Source organism: Eumetopias jubatus, unplaced genomic scaffold (assembly GCF_037043125.1).
Source record: "Eumetopias jubatus isolate StellerSeaLion01/CBP00866 unplaced genomic scaffold, mEumJub1_p1.0 scaffold_14, whole genome shotgun sequence".
NCBI classification, from domain to species: domain Eukaryota; kingdom Metazoa; phylum Chordata; class Mammalia; order Carnivora; family Otariidae; genus Eumetopias; species Eumetopias jubatus.
This window is the reverse complement of record NW_028274820.1, coordinates 22897405-22920481: the sequence shown is the minus strand read 5'-3', so window position 1 is coordinate 22920481 and position 23077 is coordinate 22897405. Positions and strand designations below refer to the sequence as shown.

At 41.3% G+C, this 23077-nt stretch overlaps 1 protein-coding gene across 1 annotated transcript in view; it reads right to left on the bottom strand.

Moving 5' to 3' along the window:
• DNAJC2 (DnaJ heat shock protein family (Hsp40) member C2) overlaps positions 1 to 22605 on the bottom strand; it is a 35044-nt gene extending 12439 nt beyond the window's left edge. Inside the window, exons 1-5 of the mRNA XM_028118257.2 lie at positions 22325 to 22605; positions 19310 to 19500; positions 14235 to 14310; positions 1791 to 1889; positions 595 to 736 (exon numbers count right to left, since the gene is read on the bottom strand). Of these exons, the coding sequence (XP_027974058.1) occupies positions 595 to 736; positions 1791 to 1889; positions 14235 to 14310; positions 19310 to 19500; positions 22325 to 22388 (572 nt within the window). The 5' untranslated portion in view covers positions 22389 to 22605. The remainder of the gene's footprint in view (positions 1 to 594; positions 737 to 1790; positions 1890 to 14234; positions 14311 to 19309; positions 19501 to 22324) is intronic.
• Positions 22606 to 23077: the final 472 nt, after the last annotated feature.

The following is a 23077-nucleotide window of genomic DNA, read 5'->3' as shown; positions in this document are numbered from 1 at the left end:
CCATCAGCAGTTCTGCAAGCTCCCCAGGTGATGCCAATGTGCAGCCAAGCTGTGCTCTAAGGAAACCTTCCAGCGCAGATGGAACCAAAAACGTAGAATATTGATATACCCATTTAAAAACTGACTTTAATGAAATAAATTACACATACACTAATATTAAAGTTATATCATCCTTTGTCAGAGAATCTTATGATAATGAAGTGCTCCAAGAAACAGTTCAGAAAGAAAAAAAGCTTTATCAAATGATAAGGGGCCAAAGAGAATACAAGCACATTAGTAAAGGGGAAGAAAAAGAACGGGAAATTCCCATCACCTAAGTAACAATATCACACTATATAAAGTCAGCTATTGTTCTTTCCCACAAAGGAAATCTAAAAGAAAAACATCCTATGAGGTGATAAGGAATCTCGCCATGGAAAGGCAGAACTTCTGTTCGGAGAGCAAAATAAATTAAGAGCAGTAGGTTCACCAGAGGGGCTCAATTCTGGAGAGGAGGAGAGCACAAACTCTTACCAGAGGAAAGATGCAGACGCCTGGAAGCACATGCGGCAAGCCGACACAGCATTATGATCACAAGGGGATCCTTTAACTCACCTAGAATTCCTTTCAAACACTGGGGAAAACACTTCGAAGAAACAGTCTTTTGCTTCACTTTTAGAAGGAACGGAGTTATCAAAAGTAGGATCTACACTGTTGAATGCCCGTCTTTTCACTGGATCAGATAACATTTCATAAGCTGAGGAAAAAATGATAAGGTCGCATTACCATGCCTCTACATTTTCTTCCTGTGAGAAAAAAAAATCCCCTTCCTTCAAAAAAAATGTTTTCATATTTAAAAATTTTGTGTGCTTATGGGCAGGAAGAGATTGAATCTGGGTAATGACACCTCCAGCACTACTGGGATATAATCTCACCTCACAACTTCCTTCAGAATCTCTTCTGGAAGGCACATAACAAAACAAAATGGTTAAATATTCAACCCTTAAGAATGCATGACTCCGAGGAAAAAGAGAGAGAAATTTAACCGTTAGATTCCAAGGCTGTAAAAAAATCAAAGAATCTTTAGCATCTTTAGCACTGTGTAAGAATGGGCTAAAAAAAGAGTAAGTTTGAAAGGTGTCTACACGATTTTAAAAATTTAGCATCAAAATGCACAATCAGGGGCACCTGGGTGGCTCACTCGGTTAAGCGGCCGACTCTTGATCTCAGCTCGGGTCTTAACCTCAGGGTTGTGCGGTCAAGCCCCGTGTTGGGAATAAAATCACACTTAAGGACACATTTAGAAATGGCAACAACCTATATTTATTTGCTTAATGAAGACATGGTTATTTAAAGAGCAATAAACTGTCTTGGGGTCCATAGCAGGATATAATCAATTTTTGGATTTCAATTAGCAAAACATCTGAGGAACAATGTAGTCCCACGAAGTATCTGAAATGGAGAATTTAGTATCCTTGTTAGATGTAACATTTATGATGAATTAACTCTAGGATGAACTTCTCCTAAGAATCACCTGATGACCTCATTAAAATGTAGATTGTATCAGGAGATCTGGGGTGGGGCCCAAGCTTCTGCTAAGCTGCCAGGTACTGCTGATGATGCTGGTTGGGAGAACCTCACTTTGTTGTAGTGAGGCTCTGGGGCAGATTATCAGAAACAACCAGCTATAACTGAAAAGTGTTTTGAAATGTCATGGTATAGTTAAATTAACTACAGAATATACACTAGAAATCCAACCCCAGAACTTAATAAATCATCACTTTTAGAAATTCCTGACTAAATTTTCTTACCTTTAGTTATGCAAGTGAAGTAGTCATTATCTCCTTCTTTTATTGGTTCACCAGCTGCTTTCCGTTTGTCTGGGTGATGTTTTAAAACCATTGCTTTATCTACAAAACAAGCCAGATTTAGACAATTTGTCACTTTATGCATCAAAACTAAAAATAAAAATGAGGAGCTTGGGAAGATGGCCGGTGTAGGAGGATCCTGAGCTCACCTCCTCCCACGAACCCATCAAGACTGCAACTACATATAATGCAACTCAGAAAAGGACCTGAAGACCAATAGAACAGCTTTTCCATAGCTAAAGATGTAAAGAAAAAGCCACATTGTCAGGGGAAGAGAGGAAGAGATGTAGTCTGGAACCAAATCCCCAGTGTGGCAACCCACTGGGGTTGAAGGAAGGATATCACAGATGCAGGGGTCCTCCCTGAGGAGTGGGGGATCAAGCCCCTACTGAGCACCCTTGCCCTGGAGTTTCACACAGAGAAGAGGAGCCCCCATAACATATAGCTTTGAAAATGAGTGGGGCTTCACTCCAGGAGTTGGAAGGCTATACTGAGACTCTGCTAAAATTTTATTTGTTTTTTTTTAAAGATTTTATTTATTTATTTGACAGAGAGAGACACAGCGAGAGAGGGAACACAAGCAGGAGTGGGAGAGGGAGAAGCAGGCTTCCCGCTGAGCAGGGAGCCCTGATGAGGGGCTCGATCCCAGTACTCTGGGATCATGACCTGAGCCAAAGGCAGACGCTTAATGACTGAGCCACCCAGGCGCCCCTCTGCTAAAATGTTAAAGGGCCAGTGCACTGTAGCACTCATTCTGAGACCCAGCACAGAGGGAGCAACATGAAAAGCACGTGGGTTATATGTGAGAGATTTACTAATTACAGGACATGTGCCAGAGGGGCAGGGATCTGCAGGAACTTTCTCCAGAAAGAAATACGCAGGCAGGTACCATTTTCCTTGCCCTCCTTCAGCCTACTGCCCTGATGCTGGTGGAAGCCAGTCGTGACACTCTCCAACTACCTTGCTAACACTACTTGCCTTGCCCCATGGTCCCCTGTAGAGCCCCCCCCACCCAAAGGTGCCCATCACAAATGGCTCCCATCCCACCAAACCTGGTAGGGAGCCCCGGCCAGAACCAGGGCCTCTCCACACCAACTGTGGACAGAGGAGAGGGGGCAGCCCCAACCACCAGTACAGCTTCAACACTTGTAGCCTGACCTCTGAACCAGCTGTGCTGGTGGCAAGCCAGGCCTACCACTGCACCCATACTAGTCCTGGACCAGTCTATACCAGGAGGGTGCCTGCAGCCCCCACACAAAATATTTCTGGAGGGCCTGGGCCTGGTGACCGGTGGGGGGGAGTGCACTACTGAGCACCACAGGACACCTTTATATAAGGCCACTACTTTCAAGAACAAGAGAGGGAGCTGACTTACCTAATACACAGACACACAGTCACGCAAACTGAGGAGAGAGGAATATGATCCACATGAAAGATCGAAACAAAATCCAAGAAAAAAGAGCTACTAAACAAAATGGAAATAAGCATTTAACCTGATTAAAGGCCCAAAGTAATGGTCATAAAGATGTTCACTGGACTGGAGAGAAGAAAAGTGGATGATTCAGTGAGTACTTCAACAAAGACAGAAAACCTGAAAAACAAACTAGAGGGAATCAAGGCCAGATGAGAGGATGCAGAAGAATGGATCAGCGATGAGGAGGACAGGGTAATGAAAAGCAACCAAGCCGAACAGCAAAAAGAAAAAAAGAATTAAAAAAAAAAAATGAGGCCCTGTAGGACGCCTGGGTGTCTCAGTTGGTTAAGCTTCTGCCTTTGGTCATGATCTCAGGGTCTGGGGATCAAGCCCCACGTCGGGCTCCCTGCTCGGCGGGGAGCCTGCTTCTCCCTCTGCCTTTCGCTCCCCCTGCTTATGCTCTCTCTCTCTCATTCTGAGAAATAAATATAAATCTTTAAATTTTTTTAAAAATAAAAAACGATGACATGTTAAGGGACCTCTGCAACAACATCAAGTATAAGAGAACATCTGCATTACAGGGGTCATGGAAGGACAGAGTTAAGGGCAGAAAACTTATTTGAAGAAATAATGGCCGAAAACTCCCCCAACCTGTAAGGAAATAGACATCCAGCTTTGGAACACAAAGGGAGCCCCGCAAAGGAAGAATGAAACCCAGAAGGTCTACCTCAATGCGTAATAATTAAAATAGTAAAAATTAAAGATAAAAAGAGCATCTTAAAAACAGCAAGAGAAAAAGGAAATAGTTACATAAAAGGGGAACTCGATAAGGACAATTTTTCAGCAGAAACTATGAGGTCAGAAGGGAGTAGCATGGGGCGCCTGGGTGGGTCAGTCATTAAGCATCTGCCTTTGGCTCAGATCATGATCCCAGGGTTCAGAGAATTTTTTTTTTCTTTAAGATTTTGTGTATTTATTTGACAGACAGAGACACAGTGAGAGAGGGAACACAAGCAGGGGGAGTGGGAGAGGGAGAAGCAGGCTTCCCGCGGAGCAGCGAGCCCGATGCGGGGCTCAATCCCAGGACCCTGGGATCATGACCTGAGCCAAAGGCAAACACTTAACAACTGAGCCACCCAGGCGCCACTGTTAAAGAGAATTCTTTAAGTGAAAAGAATAGGCCATAACTAGAAGAAAATGGTGAAAGGGAAACTTCATTGGTAAAAGCAAACATACAGTGAAGACAGATATATAAAGCCAGCATGAAGGGAAAAAGGTGAAAAGTAGTAAAATCAATTGTTATCTACAAAAATCAGTCAACAGATACACAAAATAAAAAGATGTAAAATATGACACCATATACATAAAACATGGGAGGGAGTAAAATAGTGCTTTTAAAATGTGTTTGAACTTAAGCAACCATCAACTTTAATATAGACTGCTATTACACACGTGGGATGTTTTAATATGAACCTCATGATAACCACAAATCAAAAACCTATGATACCAAAAAAAAAAATAAAGGAATCTAAGCCTAACTTTAAAGAAAGTCATTATATCAGGAGGGAAGACATCATGAGAATAAAGAAACAGACAAGAGCTCTAAAATACACAACCCCCCAAAAAACAAAAACAAAAACCCCAAAACCAAACCAAACCCAGGAAGCAACTGGCAAAATGGCAATAAGTACATATCTATTAATAACTGCTTAAAATGTAAATGGTCTAAATGCTTCAAAAAAGACACAGGATAACTGAATGGATAAAACAACAAGATCCACTGGGGTGCCTGGGTGGCTCAGTTGGTTAAACATCTGCCCTTGGCTCAGGTCATGATCTCGGGGTCCTAGGATTGAGCCCCACATCAGGCTCTCTGCTCAGCGGGGGGAGTCTGTTTCTCCCTCACCCTCTGTGCTTTCTCTTTCTCTCTCAAATAAATAATCTTTAAAAACAACAAGACCCATCTATATGCTGCCTACAAGAGACTCACTTCAGCTTAAAGACATATACAGACTGAAAGTGAAGGGACTGAAAAAAATATTCCATGCAAATAGAAGCAGAAAAAAAAATTGGGGTAGCAATACTATGTCAGACAAAATCGACTTTAAAACAAAAACTGTAGAGACAAAATAAGGCATTACTTAATGATAAAGAGATCCAACGAGAGGCTATAACAATTGTAAATACCTATACACCCAACAGAGAAGCACCGAAATACATATATAAAAAAACTGATGGTTAGAAAAAGAAATTGACAGTAATACACAATAATCATAGGGGCCTTTAATACCCCACTTACATCAATGGACAAATTATCCAAACAGAATTAGTAAGGGAACACTGGCTTTGACAACACATTAGACCAGATATACTTAACAAACAGAATACTCCATCCAACCATGGCAGAATACGCATTCTTCTCAAGTGCATATAGAACAGTCTCCAGGATAGATCACGTTAGGCCATAAAACAAGTCTCAATAAATTTAAGAACACAGAAATTATACCAAGCATCTATTATACCCACAATGGTATGAAACTAGAAACCAATTATAGGAAAAACACAGGAAAAAAACAAACCTGTGGAGGCTAAACAACATGCTACTAAACAATTAATGGGTCAAAGAGGAAATGACAGAGGAAATTAAAAAAATACTTTGATGGGGTGCCTGGGTGGCTCAGTCGTTAAGCGTCTGCCTTCAGCTCAGGTCATGATCCCAGGGTCCTGGGATCGAGCCCCGCATCGGGCTCCTTGCTCGGCGGGAAGCCTGATTCTCCCTCTCCCACTCCCCCTGCTTGTGTTCCTTCTCTCGCTGTGTCTCTGTCAAATAAATAAATAAAATCTTAAAAAAAAAACTTTGACACAAATAAAAATGGAAACATAATGGCCTAAAAAGGCAACCTACTGAATGGGAGAAGATATTTGCAAATGATATATCTGATAAGGGGTTAATATCCAAAACATAAAGAACTCCTAGAAATGAACACCAACCCCCCCCCCAAATAATCCTATTAAAAAAATGGGCAGAGAACCTGAATAGACATTTTTCTAAGAGGACATACGGATGGCCAACAGACACATGAAATGATGCTCAGTATCACTGATCATCAGAGAAATGCAATTCAAAACCAGAATGAGATATCAGCTCACACCAGTCAGAACGGCTATTATCAAAAAGACAAGAACTAAGCTTTGGTGAGAATGCAAAGAAAAGGGAACTTTCATGCACTGTTGGGAGGATTGTAAATTATTTTTTAAGACTTTATTTATTTATTTGAGAGAGAAAAAGCGTGAGCAGTGGGGAGGGAGAAGCAGGCTCCCTGCTGATCAGGGAGCCCGACGTGGGGCTCGATCCCAGGACCCTGGGATCACGACTTGAGCCAAAGGCAGACAATTAACAGACTGAGCCACCCAGGCGCCCCAGTAGGATTGTAAATTGGTATAGCCACTATGAAAAACAGTACATCAGAAGTAAAAACGACTTTGAAAGATAGGTGAATTTGGTTTAGGTGAATGGATGACAGGAGGTAATTCCAAGCAAATGAGTAAGAGTTAACAAGGCACAGAGACAAAATTGAGCTAAGGTCCTTGTAGCAAACACTTCAGGCAAAGAAAATTGTTTTTAAAGAATCTTACTGATCACTCTTAAAGCATTCTTCTCTGTATTAATAACTGAGCACTTTACATTTGCCAAAAAGATTATAAACAGAAGTTACGAGTTTAAGGGAAGTGATCACCTGTTTTAAAACATTCTTTTGTTTTAAATCATGTACTACTTGAAACCATTCTCTCATGTAACACTAAGTAATAAATAGCTTGTGATGCTTGTGGGGGATGTAGAGAGGAAACTTGCCAAAAAAAAAAAAAAGAGAGAGAGAGAGAGAGAGAAAGAGAGAGAATGGTTTTTTAAAACATAAGTGTAATCAGGGGCACCTGGGTGGCTCAGCCAGTTAAATGTCTTGACGCTTGATTTCAGCTCAGGTCATGATCCTGGAGTCTCAGGATCGAGCCCCAGCTCAGGCTCCCTGCTCAGCAGGGGGTCTGTTCTCTTTCTCTCTCTGCTCCCCCCTGCTCACGCTCTCCCACTCACTCTCTCAAATAAAAAAAAAAAAAAAAAAAAAAGAATTTTAGAACTAGAAGGGATGTTAGAGATTATCTAGTCACATTTTAAATTTTACAATGAAAAAACTGAGACCCCCAAATTCCCTCCTGTTCTACTCCTGCTCAGCAAAGCTCAATTTTCTTAATACCTCAGCTGTAATTTAAAAAGTGATTACCTACTGAATTTGTTTCTAAAATGCTTTTTCTATGAATACTGTTGTCGTTTTCTTTGTGATATGTATCATACAAATATCCATTATGCCTATCTACACATATATATTCATGACATATACATACACAGTATTTATATATATATGTAAAACTTCTACTTTTTGAGATGTAAGATTTGCACTGCCAATTAACCTAATGGGAACCCTAAATGATGGGGGAAAAAGTCCTCAAAATAGGAGTTTTACATATATAACATATGTATATGTGTCATATATATGTATAAACATATATACTATATATCAGTCATTTTTATTTATATTTACTGATCATTTATTTTTTTCAGTACTTATAAGGTAGCCTTCATCATTCTCAACAATTTTAATATATTTTGTAGTTTCATTAATATTTTCTATGGTCAGAAATGAAATTTTTAAAAAATTCTTTAAATTTTTTTAGAATTTTAACAAATTCAAGTAAATATCTAAACCTTTCATTATTTGAAGTCCTAATAACATCTAATAATCCTTCCCGTCTCCAGTGATGTATGATGCCTCCTTTATTACAGTAAATTTAATCAGGGTTTGTTTCTGGTTAACTATTCTTGCTCTGGGATCATCTTTAAAATGATTATACCCTCCTAATAAATTTGATGGTAACTTCCAAAAGCTATTATTTTTGCATATTTCTCCTGCATCTAGCCACTTGACTCAACCCTTTTTTCGGTTTCTAGGTAGGGCCTAATATTACCTACAAATAATATATTTCTTTTCTTCCTTCCAATAGTTCTCTTATTTAATATCTTAATTCACTAAACTATACTCCTAAAATAGCATAAAAAATAATAAGCAGGTTAGTTTCTCCCATGGATTTTAATGGTAATATCACTAACATCACATGGTTAAGTTTGTTGGCTGTGGGTGTGAAATACTTACCAAAGTAGGAAATTAACTGTATTTTTTTGCAAAGTTCTATTTATCAAAAAGGAATGTCTATTAAATTGTGTTTTAAACATTTTTCACTACTTAGGAAATCACATGTTATCTAAATTATAAATAGATTTAGCTATATTAATATACTTCCTAAGTTAGATTCCTGAGAGAAGTCCTATCTGTTCGTGGGTATTCTTTTAATGTGCTGTTAAATTAAATTTGCTATTATTATTTTTAAAAGTTTATTTATTTTAGTAATCTCCACACCCATTGTGGAGCTCAAACTCACAACCCCAAGATCAAGAATTGCATGCTCTTCCAACTGAGTCAGCCAGGTGCCCCTAAAAACATTTTTTTCAAGAGGTAATTCTTTCATAACTTTTAAAATTTCTTCCTATTTAGGGACACCTGGGTGGCTCAGTCAGTTAAGCAACCGACTCTTGGTTTTGGCTCAAGTCACGATCTCAGGGTCATGAGATCAAGCTCCACGTTGGGTTCCATGTTCATCGTAGAGTCCGCTGGAGATTCCCTCTCTCTCCCCTTCTGCACCCCCACCACTCGTGTGCACTCTTTCTCAAATAAGATCTTTAAAACATTTGCCTTTAAAATTTCTTCCTCAATTTCAAAAAAGTGCATTTTTTAAAAAAGATTTTATTGGGGCGCCTGGGTGGCTCAGTTGTTAGGCATCGATCGGGCCCCGCATCCGGCTCCCTGCTCCGCGGGAGGCCTGCTTCTCCCTCTCCTACTCCCCTGCTTGTGTTCCCTCTCTCACTGTGTCTCTTTCTGTCCAATAAATAAAATCTTAAAAAAAAAAAATAAAAAGATTTTATTTGAGAGAGACAGAGAGAGCACAAGCAGGGAGGGGGCAGAGGGAGAGAGAGAAGCTGACTCCCTGCTGAGCAGGGAGCCCAACTCCAGGCTTGATCATGAACTGAGCTGAAGGCAGATGCCTAACTGACTGAGCCACCCAGATGCCCCTCAAAAAAGTTCATTTAATCAAAATTTTTGAATCTATTACATTTAATAGTGGTCTCCATTAAAAATATCTTGGTTTTCTTTCTGTATTTTGTTATTTTTTCTTTTTATAAATCCACTTTGGGATACTGCTGTTTTATCTCTTCTAATTTTCCCTCTATGTTTCTTGGTGCTATTCTTTTAAACATTTGAACTGGATGCCCATTTTATTTTTCCCTCTTTTTAAAAAGTAACAGTTTAAGGCAATGAACTTACTTATGGTGCAGCTCTAATCGCCATCCCTTAAGTTTTCAGAGGCAATGATTTTACTTTTACAAAAATAATCTCTTAATACAATTTTTGTATCTTTCTAGGCCCCAGTGTATCTGATTTCCCAAGTGATTTTTTGCTTAATCACATCTTTTATTGAATTAAAATAAAATTTACATTGAATTTTGACAATTGTATAAACCCCTATAACTACCACCAAAGAAAATACAGACCACTTCTATCACCGAGTTCCCTTCACTCTTTCTAGTCAACTCCCATGCCCTACCACCTGACTTTCTTCACCATAGACAACTTTTGCATGCTCCTGAACTTCATGTAAATGGAATTATAGTTTGTATCTTTTCTGCTCAACCCAATGTTTTGAGATTCATCACCATTTCTGCATGTCTTAGTTATCTGTTCTTTTTTTAACCACCGAGCACTAATCTACTGTATGAATATATAGCAGTTTGCTTATCCATGATCCTGCTGGTGAACACTGGGTGGTTCCAGTTTTTGGGTATGGTGAATAAGGCTGCTATAAACGTTTGTGTACAATTCTTTTTATAGGCATAATAAAGTTAGTAATTTCTACATATACTGCAGGGCTTCAAAAACTGACAAGTACATTTCTGTTTTTTTGAACTCCAATTTTTTTTTTTAGTCTGGTATATCATCAGCTTCTTCACTAACATTCCAGAAGAAGCATTTTTGTCTTCTAGTTGGTTTAAGCAGAAAGGAACTTATTAAACGTTACTAGGCAGCTCACAGAATCTTTGAAAGAGTCAGACTATAAGGCTTGGAAGCTATGTACCTAGGAACTATTATCAATCATACCAGATAGTTCAGAGGTGTGATGATTCCAGCACTGTGGGGCGCTAGAGAAACTGAGCACAGGCTGCTTCCAGGGCCAGGGCAGAGAGGGGAAGCCATATCAGCTTTGCAGTGCGCCTCCATACCTGCTGGCAAAATGGATTCTGTGCAGCACAGCCTAACTCACACTGCTCTCCTATGAATTTCGAAGGAAGTGTGCTGGGCAGTGAAACCTAAATCACATGTCCGCAAACATTCTTAATTCCAAGATGTATCTTCTTATAAATTGGTAAGTTTCCTTCTTTATTTGCAATTACGGTTTGTGACATTTATTCTGACTTCTTAGAAATCTGGCATCTCTTTATTCTTTCTCTCTGAATCTTGGGAACATTCCTGTCCTCTGCTCTACTGTTTTTCTAATCAGTATGTCAACCTTTGGAATTCTAAATTCTGCTCTCATGTTTTCAGTTTCCACACAATTCTACTTATTTCTCCCTAGTCTCTTTCCGCCATGTTTACACCACACCCCCAGAGCAGTGTCTTCATATTTTACTGACCACATGAGGAGATACTTAAATTTTCTTTGAAATCTTCTAAGTCTAAGAGAGGTGATGTCTCCATTTTTTGTTGGATAGTCTCTTCTTATGCTGCACTGGTTTTTTCTCGAGTTTTCTGCCTAATCTTTATTCATCCATGTGTTATTAGGAAGTCCTGAGGCTGCCTTACATTGTTTCTTGTGAAGGGGGCAAAAGATATTTCTCAATATTAAAAATAAAGGAGGCCAAAGAACACTGCCTGAAAAAGAAACAAGGGTAATTTGCGAGCAGCAGTTGTTTACTGAAATTTCAAAGATATGCCCTTCTCCTCCCACCGAAGACACTTTCTGGGATGTTTTGAGGTTACATTAGCAAAAAGGCTTTTTTTGTACAGTCGTATTGCTATTTTTATAAAACGTCTCTAAACAGGATTTTTAAATTTTTTTTTTAAAGATTTTATTTATTTGACAGACAGCGAAAGCGGGAACACAAGCGAGGGGAACGGCAAGCAGCGGGAGAAGCAGGCTTCCCGAGGAGCAGGGAGCCCGATGCGGGGCTTGATCCCAGGAACCCGGGATCATGACCTGGGCTGAAGGCATACACTTAACAACTGAGCTACCCAGGCGCCCCAGGATTTTTAAATTTTTTTTTTTAAGATTTTATTTATTTATTTGACAGAGAGAGACACAGCGAGAGCAGGAACACAAGCAGGGGGAGTGGTAGAGGGAGAAGCAGACCTCCTGCGGAGCAGGGAGCCCGATGTGGGGCTCGATCCCAGGACCCTGGGATTGTGACCTGAGCCGAAGGCAGACGCTTAACTGACTGAGCCACCCAGGCGCCCCAGGATTTTTAATTTTAAGGAGCGTAAGGAACAGCTTCAGTTTAAAATGTCAGAAATATTTTGAACTAAAATTATTAAATTTAGAAAATTCAAATCACCAAAGACTTTATTTCCATGTAAAGAAAATCAATCCTACATGCATCATTTGCCAGCCTGGCTGGCAATTTTATTTCAAAACAAAATTATGTAAGCAGCTGAAATCCCACTTTTAGTATTCAAGTACTTTTTCTTAACGCATCATTCAACTTTTCTAGTGACTTATTCTTTTCAGACAATGCAGAGAAGGAAAAAAAAAAAGACCACTTATTTTATTCACCTTTCACTGACTTCCTCATTTTCATTACTTCAAAATACATTAGACAAAAAGAAAAGTCTTTTTATATGTGTGTAACAGGATATAAGAACTTGAAGGATCTCGGGGCGCCTGGGTGGCTCAGTCATTGAGCGTCTGCCTTTGGCTCAGGTCATAATCCCAGGGTCCTGGGATCGAGCCCCGCATCGGGCTCCCGGCTCTGCGGGGAGCCTGCTTCTCCCTCTCCCACTCCCCCTGCTTGTGTTCCTGCTCTCGCTATTTCTGTCAAATAAATAAATAAAATCTTAAAAAAAAAAAAAGAACTTGAAGGACCTCAAATGCAGTAAAATTTTTATTTTTATTAGGCTTCTCTGTGCTAATAATTACAGATTTGTAAATGTTAAACTTCACATTTTTACTTTTGAACTAAATTTCAGAAAGCAGCTTTACTGCTAAAGCAAGCAACTGCCTTTTTTTTTTTATAATGACAGAGGTAAGAGAACATCAGTTTCCTTTTGAATAAATACTGAGAATATCAACATAGTGGCAGCGAATGAATTATAATTTTACTTAAGGTTAATCTGATGCACTGGGGTTGCAAAGCTTCTGGCTATAGAGTATTAAAAAATTAACTTCTATTATGCCAATAAAATGAATGGACTTAGAAACAAATGAGGGGCACCTGGGTAGCTCAGTCATTAAGCGTCTGCCTTTGGCTCAGGTCATGATCCCAGAGTCCTGGGATCAACCCCCACATCGGGCTCCCTGCTCTGAGGGGAGTTTGCTTCTCCCTCTGCCACTCCCCCTGCTTGTGTTTCCTGTCTCGCTGTCTCTCTGTCAAATAAATAAATAAAATCTTAAAAAAAAAAAAGAAATGTTTCTTTTACAGCTTATTGTACATTTTTTATCTTTAAAGAAAAAAAACCCAACTCCTTCACCTTAAAACATCAAGTGTTTTCATAGTTCTAAATCACTTCCAATTCTTTCACAAATTTATATGTATCAACTCATTCGGTATTTGTATGCTGTTCTTTCATACAGCAAGACTTTGCAAATATTTTTCCATGGCAAATGAATTTCCCTGGCATTTATGTATATTGCAATGACTATTCATATGCATTAACATATGCTTAGTCTAAAACCATGCCAGTTTTTTAAGAAACTGAATAGATCTAAAATAATCTCATAAATTCCTTCACCTTATTAGAAATATTTCCTGTGATTTTCCTAAATATTGGCATTAGTGGAGAAAATTTTGAGTTTATCTACTATACTTAGTCTCAACTAGTATTTTTCAACATGAGATGGGTCTCATTCAGCCATCTTCCTCCAAGTACAATACTTTCTCCTCTTGATTGGCCTTGACTCCCTAACTCCTTTTCCATTATGGTCACAATCTTACCTCCTCTGACCTCAATATCCATTCTCTAGAGTGGAGGGCAGAACATTCTAAGATAAAACACAGAAAACTAATCACCTTCACCCCTTTCATCAAACTTTATTAACCACGTGAACCGAACGGTGTGTAGGGCACTAAGGGGATGGTGTTTTATAAAGCATGTGAAGACTAGGTTCCCAAGAATTCCCCCCAAATTTTTATCTTTTTAATGAAGAAAGCAGTAAAGCATCAGATAATTCTTCATTGGGCAGAAGACTCAGGGTGGTATCAATAAAAATGTAACCTAAACCACAAAATAACATTAAAAAACCTAAGTAACAAGGCAGCTTCCACTAAATACAGCTGGCCATATTTCTAAAGGGAAATGAAACACTACTTTTTTAAAAGCTTGCCACTGGAAGAATGTTCTTTATCTTGGTCACAAACACGCCTACCCACCCATCCTCTGATTTCTTATTCCCAGTGAAAAAGCCCCTGCATGAGAATGATTGCTTTTTTCTGGTTCTGAAGGTAAAGGAGACTGTGGTTATGCATTGTTATGACCATGTATCAAATGCTGTTGAATCTAGATTTATGGCTATAGACTATGATCATGCATATCTTTTTTAAAAAAGATAACATTTCCTGTATCAGATATTGGATTATCTCCAAAGAACTAAGTACTTACGAGCTGCTTTGATCTGTCTCTGTGTAGCTTTGTATCTTACATGGCCAAGTCCAAGTACTGCATAATGATCTTGGTTCTGATAAAGACACAAAAGGGAGTCAAGTGTGAAATGGAGCAATATATCTTATCCCTTGTGCTGGTACCCTAAAACAGTGCTTCCCATAATAGAGGAGTCCAGTGAGACGTTGCATATAAAATGGATTCTGTAGTAAGTCTGGGAAATGTGGACTGTGATCAACAGCCTTTGTGATGCTTTGTATGCACAGAAGCCTAATAAAGGCTCTGAGGAGTCCTGCAATTAAAAAACATGCAAGCAAACCCGCAAAACCCAGCATTTTCCAAACTTACTTGACCGTTGAGCCCATTTTTCTCTTACATGGGAATTTCCAGGTGCCAAGTCCAAGATCACCTACTAATATCTTATGGCCATCCTTAAATCAGGATATAGCCAGAAGATTTCAGAAGAGAGGGAAGTATTATCACAGCCCACAGGGTTGGGCCAGGGCAACGGTAAGACTAGGAGTCATGTTAAGCAAAGAAGGTAGGTTGGATGGAAATTTTGAGAAACTGAGGGATGAGGCTTCTCCGGAGAGGAAATACCTGCTTTTGTTTCTGCTTGGGTTAACATCCTTGTGATTTTACAAGTTGAAGTAGCAACTGAAGTCTCCCTACAGAATTCAAAGAGTGTATCTAGTATCGGAAAGTGAGTGGGGAGGAAAGGGAGTTGAAGGCATGTAACATGGGAAGAAAAAGTCAAGCAGGGCTGACTGGTTTCCCTTTAAATTCAGGACTGCAAAGTTCATATGGATGGGCTTCTTCATTATGCCTGGCAATAATACTTCGTTCCAGCTGGTTTACCTTTCCACTCCCTAAGGTTACTATGTCTCTATTACTCCTCAAACCTCTCAGATCCTTCTCCACCCTCTTATCAACAGCCCTGCCTCCTGCTTAACTAAAAAATGTCAACTATCCTACTCAAATCCCTACCTATCTTTCTACCACCCTACTGGCATCCATAGATCTTTCCCTTTGCCTCCGTTCACAACTGAAAAAGCCTGTCCTACCAAGAGAAACTACTCCATCCTTCCTCCTGGTTCTCTAAGTCTCCTCAAAAATACGAGCTTCTTTCAGATATTTCAGATATTTCCTAAATTTCAACTGGATTATCTTCATCCTTATAAAAAGATGCTTTGTTACCTCTCAACCTTTTTTTTCTTTAAAGATTTTATTTATTTATATGACAGAGAGAGCGTGCACAAGCAGGAGGAGCGGCAGGCAGAGGCAGAGGGAGAAGCAGGCTTCCCGCTGAGCAGAGAGCCCGATGGTGGGGCTCGATCCCAGGACCCTGGGATCATGACCTGAGCCGAAGGCAGACGCTTAACGACTGAGCCACCCAGGCGCCACCCCCCTCTTTTTTAAGATTTTATTGATTTATCTGAGAGAGTGCACGCACATGTGCGTCTGCTTCTCCTTCCACTCAGGAAGGAGAAGCAGACGCCCCAATGATCAGGGAGCCCGACGCGGGGTTCAATCCCAGGACCCTGAGATCATGACCTGACCTGAAGGCAGATGCTTAACTGAGCCACCCAGGTGCCCGTTAGCTCTCATCCTAAAAATACTTCCAAGATCCCCTTTCCAGTTAACCGCTCTATCTCCATTTCTCTGCTGTTCATCAACATTCAACTTCTTGAAAAAGCCGTCCACACATTTACCTCCTTTAGCATGCATTTTCAGACCACTCCACTTTGGTTCTGCCCCACCCACTCCCACCCCAGGTGCAATGAGGTTGCTCTCTTCAGTATGAATTTCCAGGTGCCAAGCCCAAGATCACTCATCTGTTCTCACTTGACTTCAGCTCCCAGTGGTGGCACAGCCGACGCCTTCCTTGAAAGATTACCTTCCTTTAATGTTTCTGTGCATTCACTCTTTTCGTCCCACCTTCCAGTAGCTTTTTTCAGCCACTCTTACTGGCTTCTCCAGGACCTGCAAAGCTCAGTTCTGGGGTTTCTCTTGTCTCTCTCTATAATTTGGTCCTGGCTGATGTGAGCGAATGCCAGGGCTAGAATATAGTTAGTACCCTGTAAATGCTTATGACTCCCCAGTTCACTTGAGCACAGACTTCTCCTCTGAGCCCCAGATGCACGGAGCACCTCCATCTCTCGCTCGCTATTCCTGGCCTGTCACTCTACCTTGGTCACTCATTTCCAAATACAAGACTGGTGTTGGCAGTTCACTGCAGACACCAAGCCCTTTCTCCTCACATGCTGTTCTCCCCACCTGGCACATTCCCCCACTCTTCACATGGCTGCCATCTTCTCATCCTTCAGTCTCAGCTTAAATGTTATCACCTTATTAAAAATAGACACTTCTCTGCCCATCTCTGTTCCTTCTGGTTTCCCCTGAAGTACTTACAAACTGTCATTGCTTCCAACTCTCCAAGGGCCTTCCAGTGACTATAGCTCCTTAACCCCCTCACCACTCCCTCATCCACACCTATTCCACCCATTTGCCTTCATCAGTTCTTGGCACACTGTGAACTTCTTTCTGCCCCCGCACAAGCTCTCTGCCTGGAACGCCATTCTCCCTGATCTTGGCGTGTCATTCAGGTTTTATCTTAAATGTCAACTCCACAGGCCTTCCCCGCCCACTCAGCCTAAAGCAGTTATCTGGAAACTCCATCACTGCACCCTGTTCGACTTCTTGGCCCAGTACCTGACGGCCCTGTCCTTGATTGTTTACCTATTGTCTGTCTCCTCACTGGAATAGAAGTTATGTGGGAGCAGTGATACTGTCTTGTTCGGCAGACTCCTCAGCCCCCAGAACAGTATCTGCTACGAAGCAGATGCTTGATCCGTTTGTTGAAAGAAACGACTAACTGAGCCAATGTATGAACCCGCTACCTTGTTCTGACATCACCTCCTCTTTTCCATACCAAAGACCTCCACCTTTCTTCCTTTTCTCTCTTGTAGACCTCAGTGGTCCCCAATTCTATGCTCTCCTGACCCCGCCTTTCTCTGAAGTTAGTATTTTCTCTACAGCCCAGCTTTGAAAGAGAGTATTTTGCACTGTGGTCTCCATTTCATCACCTCCTAATCACTCAACCCAGCTGTAACTGCTTGCCTCCCGAACCATTCACCAGAACTGCTTTCAGTGTGCTCACCTACCTTCGTGTGCCAAACTCGGTGGTTTTCATCATTATTCACGTTATGTGACTGACCTCTCCAAAGCAGTGACGCGGGTGACTGTTTTGTCCTTCTTGAGACTTCCTCCTCTCTTAGTTTCTAGAAGGGCCTGATGTTTAACAAACCTTAGCTGAACTAACAAATGGCTCTTTCGTTGTTTTCTTTCGGCCTCTTTCACCCTTCTTAGTGTCTTGCTGCTCCTCCGCCTCTGCCCACCGTTAACTATTCAGGCTCCTCAACGTGCAGTCCTTTTCTTTTAAAACTGATGACAGTATGTGAATCAGCTAACATTCTGAGTGCTTATTTACTTTTCTAAGTGCTTTACACATATACTTTAACTCATTTAACCCTCACAAGCTAGGAGACAGGAACTCATCATCCACTATCTGTCTGGTATTTCTCACGTGTCAAGCACTAGGTTAAGTGCTTTATATACACACTGCACTAATCTTCGCTATACTCCTTTGAGCTGTTAGCAATCTCACTGCACGAAACAGACGTGTCAAGTAACTTTCCCAAGATCCCAGCACACAAAGCGGGCAGAACCAGATTTGAATTCTGGCACTCTAATTCCACGGTATACATATTTAAGTATTATACTAATGCCTACTTAAGCTTTAGGATACCTATTTGTCTATATTCTTCTCCTTGGCTGATGTCATTTAATTCCCCCAGGCTCAACTACCACCTACAACTTCCCAACGACTTGCAAATGTTTTTGACTTTATCGTTCTTTTAGAGCCACAGACCAATTTCTAACCATTTACTAGAAGACTTCATCAGTACATTACTAGAACCTCAACTCTGACATAGCCAAACTTGAACACAAACACCACATTCCCCACAAACTTCCTTTTTCCTGCATCCTAATGTTGGTGACTGACATCACACTCCAGCAGGTCATTCAAGCTGGAATGCGCAGAGGTCTTCTAAGTACATCTCCTTCTCTTGTACCACACAGTCAAGGTCACCAAGCTCTATCAAGTCTACCTCCAAAAAAAGCACATGTTCCCTCTTCCTCAAAACCCGGCCATATATTTAGCTCAAGTATGCATCTGTAGGCTTGGATTATTGCACTAGCCCCGTAACAGCAAACTACTCACTTCCCCTCCAGCCCCGCCCTCCCTTTTCAAACAATTTTCTGTACTGCCAGGAGAATTACTTTGCTAAAATTAGCTTAAAACTTTTGATGACTTCCTACTGCCCTGAAAATAAAATCTTAATTCCTGGGGCATCTGGGTGGCTCAGTCTTTAAGCATCTGCCTTCGGCTCAGGTCATGATCCCAGGGTCCTGGAATCGAGCCCCGCATCAGGCTCCCTGCTCAGCGGGAAGCCTGCTTCTCCCTCTCCCACTCCCCCTGCTTGTGTTCCCTCTCTCGCTGTGTCTCTCTCTAATAAATAAAAAATCTTTAAAAAAAAAAAAATCTTAATTCCTTCCTTAGCATGGCATAAAGAGGACAGTACAACAGAATTTGGTCTAGAGTCTTGTTTCAGGACTAATTTCTCACAACCACCCTTCAAGTACCCTACCTACTCTACTCTTCACTAATCCCCAAAGAGGTGATATACATTCTTTACTCCTTTGTGTCTTTGCAGATCTATTCCTTCTGCCCAGAACACCTTTTCTCCCTTCTCTGCTTCACGAACTGCCACTCATCCCTTTTAAGGCCAGCTCAAACATTATGTTTTCTGTGAACACTTCCTGGATTTCTCCAGCAGAGATGGTATCCTATGACTAGCGCTATCCCACTCAGAGCTTAATAAACAGGTGCTCAGTTATGGTTCTCTTGTTGAAACATCTCAAAACATGGCTTACTGATGGAAAACTCGTGGGAAAACTGCCTATGCCTCACAAAGCATCTGACTGAACAAAAGATTCAGATTATTAAATACCTTCCAGTCTTTGGGATCAAGTGTTTTCAACATGGGAAACTCCTCCAACTGCAATTCTTCATCTTCTGATTCTTCTGATAATTCTTTCTTATCCTCCAGTTCCTGAAAAGAGGCAGAAGCATTTCTGTTTCTCCTCTTAACAAAAGCTTCAAACCATCTTCCCACAGGTTCAACTTGACAGAGTGTTGAGGCTGTGATTGAAAGCGTTAAGAGAGGCTTCAATGTATTGCATGGAAAAAATCTGTTTCAAGGCAACATAAGATCAAAACAGTATCAGAATGTAATTTTAAAACCATCAACTAAAGAAACATAGGGACACCTGGGAGATATTGCAGGTTTGGCTCCAGACCACCACAATAAAGCAAACACTGCAAAAAAGTGAATCAAATATACTTTTTGGTTTCACAGTGCACATAAAAGTTCTATTTACAGTATGCTGTAAGCTATTAAAATTCCAAGAGTATTATGTCTAAAAAAACCATGTATATACCTTAATTTTAAAATACTTTATTGCTAAAAAACTGTAACCATCATTTGAGCTATCAGCGAGTCATTGTCACATCACAGATCACCATAAGAATGACAAAGTTTGAAATACCGTATTACCAAAATGTGACAGAGACACAGAGTAAGCAAATACTGTTGGAAAAGTTGCTGACAGACTTGCTCAAAACAGGGTTGCCACAAACCTTCAATTGTAAGAAATGCACTATCACCAAAGCACAATAAAGTGAAGTGCCATAAAACAAGGTATGCCTGCATTCCAGTTAACATGAGGGTTAGCAATAATCGTTTCCTAGTACTTGCAGAGTATTCCATCAACCTCTTCCAGTTAGATGACAAAACATTCAGCAATGTCAACAATAAATAAAAACTTTTCTGAGAATATGAGAGGAAGGTGAGGAACAGGGAGAAGTGTTGCCAACTGCTTTCCTTTTAGACCAGTAACTGTAATAAATAAATGATAAACTGTCATAAAAAACTAACCTCATAAAAAAATTTTTTTTAAAGATTTGATTTATTTATTTGACAGAGACACACACAGAGAGAGAGGGAACACAAGCAGGGGGAGTGGGCGAGGGAGAAGCAGGCTTTCCGCGGAGCAGGGAGCCCGATGCGGGGCTCGATCCCAGCACCCTGGGATCATGACCTGAGCTGAAGGCCAGGAGCCCCTTATTTATTTTGACTTGTTTTTAGAAAAAAATTTTTGGGGGCGCCTGGGTGGCTCAGTTGTTAAGTGTCTGCCTTCGGCTCAGGTCACGATCCCAGGGTCCTGGGATCCAGCCCCACATCCGGCTCCCTGCTCAGCAGGAAGCCTGCTTCTCCCTCTCCCACTCCCCCTGCTTGTGTTCCCTCTCTTGCTGTGTCTCTCTGTCAAATAAATAAAATCTTTTTAAAAAATCTTAAATAAAACCTTGAATTTGGATAGCTTTTAAAAATTTTAAGAATTCACTAGCAATGGGGGCGCCTGGTGGCTCAGTTGTTAAGCGTCTGCCTTCGGCTGATCCCAGAGTCCTGGGATGGAGCCCCGCATCAGGATCCCTCCTCCGCGGGAAGCCTGCTTCTCCCTCTCCCACTCCCCCTGCTTGTGTTCCCTCTCTCGCTGTGTTTCTGTCAAATAAACAAAACATCTTAAAAAAAAAAAGGAATTCACTAGCAATGATTTGTTCTGGAAGACAATTTTCCAAGCAGCTAACGAGGATTTACTGACACAGCTATGCTATAGTGAAACAAATTCTAGATTTGAAATCAGAAGCTCTGGATTTAGTCTAGGTCTGACAATTAGTGACTACGTGAAATGAGTCAGACATGTCTTCAACTGTAAAATGGGAACAACATCTATCTTCTATGGTTTCCCTGGAAGACGGAATGACAAACCACATTTTGAAACCACTTTGAAAACCACAAACTGTTGTATCAAAGTAAGGCTTTATCATCAGTCCTGAGAAGCAGAGATAAATCACTGTACATCTGTATATTAACAATCCCCAAAAAGTAGTGAGTCAGGAAAAAAAACTGAACACTTTAATTTTAATTTCATAGTCATACGAATGCAAAAAGTTTTACTGTGTCCAGCAACAAGTAAATCAAATATGTTTCCCCTTGTACCTAATGGCCACAATTTTCTAAAAATAACTGATTTTTCATGCTTTAGTTGGTTTGGGAAATTAAGATCTGTACCATACACAGGAGAGGATTCAAACACTATGTTCAAGAAGGACTAGCTGTGTGGCAGGGATGCAGTTTTTAAGATCACCCTTCAAGCCTTTTCCTTCAGGTGTTAAGATTACACAGACTTCTGTGAGCAGAACGCAACATGGGCCACGAGATATGCTCAGAATCACATCCGACAACTGTCTCTATGAGTGGTACTGGTAATTAATGTGGATCGCTGAAACTGGAGACTAGGTTTACAATACCCACGACTGTCCTGGGCTATACATTGAAAAAACTACAGCAGCAGGTCAACACTCACTCAATGACTCCTTAAGAAGTCTGTCTACACAAATCTTAGCAGCAGTACTGGCAACGATCTTTTCATACTAAGTATGAGGAGCAGTGTCTGAGTTCTGACATTTAAAAAACAAAGCCGAAGCAAACGCAGAGCGGGAGAAAGGTGTTTAACAGAGCACCAGCAGCAAGGCTTTGTACGACCCAAGGCACGTGGGAGCTCACTGGGGCAATCTCTTGCCCTAGGCAAGAAGATGCTTACAAGAACCTTTTTACGGTACTAGAGGGTTCGGTCCAGAACTGCTCCGCCTGATCCATGAGTCAGCAGCCGGGAGAGAAAAAGAAACTGTAGGAGCAGAAAGAAGACGCCCCCTCCCTCCTTCCTTTCGGTCTGGGCAACGATAGCTGTATAGCCCGGAGCAGAAAGGCACTGGCGTCACGGCCCCACACGTCCGGGGGCTAGTCGCCAGGGACAAGGGCAGAGCGATTTCGGGGTCGCGCAGGTGGAGGACTGAGGCAAGGGCGGCTAAGGCGGGACGGAGCCGGGGTTGAGTGGGCACGTACCAGAGGTCAGAGCGTGGGTGATGGCGGTGCCCTGGCCGTCCGCAGCGCTCGGCAAGAGCAGCATGATGGCGCCGGGACCAGCCCCGCTGGCTAAGCGGTTGGCGTCCCGGGCGGAGGGCGCTTAGCGTCCCCTCCAGCTCTACCTCTCGGTCCGAGCCTCGCGCCTTGGCTCTACGACGCCCAGGAACCGGCGCATGGAGACGACCAATAACTACTTCCGGGATGGATCTTTCGCGGTGCGGAGGCCAATTCCACCCCCACACACCGCGCCAACGTGTGCGGCAGCCTAGTTCCGCTGCTGACTCAGATCCGGTTGGGGACCGACTCTCACAAAAGAAAGGTTCCTAGACTCCTCAGTTCTCCGGCGAAAAGGATTATTTTTTCTCCAACAGGTGCTACTCGTGGAGCATAGTTTTCCGAAGCAGCTCTTACAATGTTTTTATTTTTTAAATTTTATTATATACAATGTTTTTATTTTTAAATTACTACTAGCCCGACCCTAACCGCTGATTTTTCCAGTAGCTCTACTAGCACAAATAAAAAAATGAAAATATATGTACGTATTAGTATTGAGAATTATTGTAGTCTATGTGTACCTATAGAGAATTTTGTACATAGATCTGTAATATATTTGCGTTTACCTAATTAATAATGTCAACTACTATTTGTTGCGATATTCTTAATTTACCTGCGTTGTCTCATTTAATCCTCATGACATTTGGAGAAGACCACCTCCTCAGTGTTAAGTTTTAT